Source organism: Quercus lobata, chromosome 2, assembly GCF_001633185.2.
Source record: "Quercus lobata isolate SW786 chromosome 2, ValleyOak3.0 Primary Assembly, whole genome shotgun sequence".
Classification (NCBI taxonomy): Eukaryota; Viridiplantae; Streptophyta; class Magnoliopsida; order Fagales; family Fagaceae; genus Quercus; species Quercus lobata.
Window position 1 is genome coordinate 44,203,135 of NC_044905.1, and position 2,189 is coordinate 44,205,323.

Here is a 2,189-nt window from a genome sequence, read left to right on the forward strand (position 1 = left end):
GACTAAGGACGAAAGAAAACTTCTAGAAGAAGCACTGGACGACAAAGGTCAGAAGAGAGAATATGAGAAATGTGAGAGGGTAGGAAAGGAATTCCACTATTTATAGGCGATAGACCTGGACACTGAAATGACGTGAACCAACCAGAATGTCCAACATGGCAATCTTCTTGAAGAACGAAACAACGCAACAAGCAAGCCCCAAGATTGTACCACGTGTTAGCATCTGGAGCATTCAACTTCAATTTACCCTCAACCAATGGAAAGCTACCACGAGTCAAACCAATAGAGACAAGGACGACACAAGGATAAGGGGGCAACTGATGGGGATCAATCTAAGGTCAATTTGTCCATAGTGGTCATCCAAAGAGTCAAACCACGTCTATAATAATAACATTAGATAATCTTAAGAGAAGTCCAACAATAGCATCATGTATGACTGATACTCGTCCATCAGTAACAAGACCAGTTAATCTCATGATGGTCATCCAGGATTAACGCAAGGGCAAGGACAACCAGAAAATACTTAGTGAATTCTACAAGAAAACTTCTCATAAAACACCATGGAATTAGGTCATGGTCTGCTACTCTCAAAACATGGAAGGAATTCCTTGCAATTCGCTCCTCGTACTCCATTTAAAAACATTAGGTACATATAAACAGTATTCCAATATTAAAACCTTAGAATTAAAGCATAAATTAAACACTCCAGTAGCTACAATTGGAATTTTGCTCCCATTAGCCATAATAAGAAACAGTTCCCCTTATTCAGCCTTCTGGTCTCCTGGAACCCCTGCAAAGTATTGCAGATATGATTAGTACAACCTGAATCCACACACTAGGAATTCATGGGATTTTATGCTAAACAAATCTCAAGAAGGAATTATCTCATCACACCTTTATTCTTGTCAGCTATGAATTTTGGACAGTTCCTCTTCCAATGACCTTTCTCACCACAATGGAAACATTTTCCTTTGGTGTAGTCCCTTTTCTTTTTCTTTCCCTTATTGTCAACACCTAAGGCGAGCTGTTTACCATCTTGTTTGGTAAAGTCCTTCTTCTTCTTACTACCTTTGCCTTTCGACTTAGGCTTAGAAGAGGAAGCTTCAGCCATATTAGTAGCAACATTGGCTTTACCAAGGATGCCTTCCGCTATCACTAATTCATTCATTAATTTAGACAAGGTATAAATCTTTTTGTTCACATTATAATTAAGTCTAAATTCTTTGGGTGATTCTGGCAAGGATTGGAGTATCATATCCGCTTGGGATTCTCCATCAATGTTGGCACCAAACACATCTAGTGTATTCAGATAAGAGATCATCTTAAGACAATGCTCTCTTACTGATGTCCCTTGAGCCATTTTGGTATTCAAGATAAGCCTCATAGTGTCTTGCCTAGTTGAACGGCCTTACTCACCAAACATCTCCTTCAAACTTAACATTATGTCTGAAGGTAGTTCCACATCCTGCATTTGATGCTGTAAAACATTTGAAATAAATGCTAGGGTATAGCACTTAGCCATCTCATTAGATTTTTGCCAACGATCATATTGTTGTTTTTCCTCAGAAGGAGCATCTAATGAAGGAAAGTTTGGACATGGTTGATTAAGCACAAATTTGTGCTCTTCAGCAGTAAGAACAATGTCTAAGTCTCTTTTCCAATCAACATAGTAGGATCCAAATAGTTTATTTTGATTAAGAATGGTAACAAGTGGGTGAAAGGATACCATGATTAAATCTGAAAACAATAAACATGAATATAATAAGGAAACTGGACATTATCAATTTAGCATATAAACATATAGTACAGAACCATAATATAAAATATGCAACTACAACCCAATCCCATATTCAATATCCCTCAGCATAGAGTAAGCATTAAATACTATGATTGATTAAAAATATCTTTCATTATTAGTGCTATCTTGATAACTCTTACCAAATACTAATAATATGTTGTTATTCATTTAAGATATAAATAATAATAGTAAGAACTTAGCATAGAGGATACTATAGTATTTAGTCTAGTTTACACCATTCCCTAGAGTCATGTGTAGCCACATTTCATCTACCAACAAAAGCTTAATCTAATGGTACCATGATACAAAACACCCTTCGCATGGAATGCAAGGCTCAAGGCCAAGACAAGGTGTTTGCTCACACCACTATAAACCTGGAAGTTCAATCTTG

At 36.8% G+C, this 2,189-nt stretch overlaps 1 protein-coding gene across 1 annotated transcript; it reads right to left on the bottom strand.

Moving 5' to 3' along the window:
* Positions 1-761: 761 nt before the first annotated feature.
* LOC115965017 lies at positions 762-1,729 on the bottom strand. The gene is made up of 3 exons (XM_031084233.1): positions 1,417-1,729; positions 1,033-1,296; positions 762-790 (listed from the first exon to the last, which is right to left on the bottom strand). The coding sequence occupies exons 1-3, from the start codon at positions 1,727-1,729 to the stop codon at positions 762-764; spliced, it is 606 nt and encodes a 201-aa protein (XP_030940093.1).
* Positions 1,730-2,189: the final 460 nt, after the last annotated feature.

What these genes read in the sequence shown, in the direction of transcription:
- LOC115965017 (XM_031084233.1), bottom strand. Translation starts at nt 1,729, where the DNA reads ATGGTATCCTTTCACCCACTTGTTACCATTCTTAATCAAAATAAACTA. An exon ending in AAGTTTGAAGGAGATGTTTG is followed by an intron (nt 1,297 to 1,416) that starts GTGAGTAAGGCC and finishes TGAATACACTAG; the next exon opens with ATGTGTTTGGTGCCAACATT. An exon ending in GGACTTTACCAAACAAGATG is followed by an intron (nt 791 to 1,032) that starts GTAAACAGCTCG and finishes AATACTTTGCAG; the next exon opens with GGGTTCCAGGAGACCAGAAG.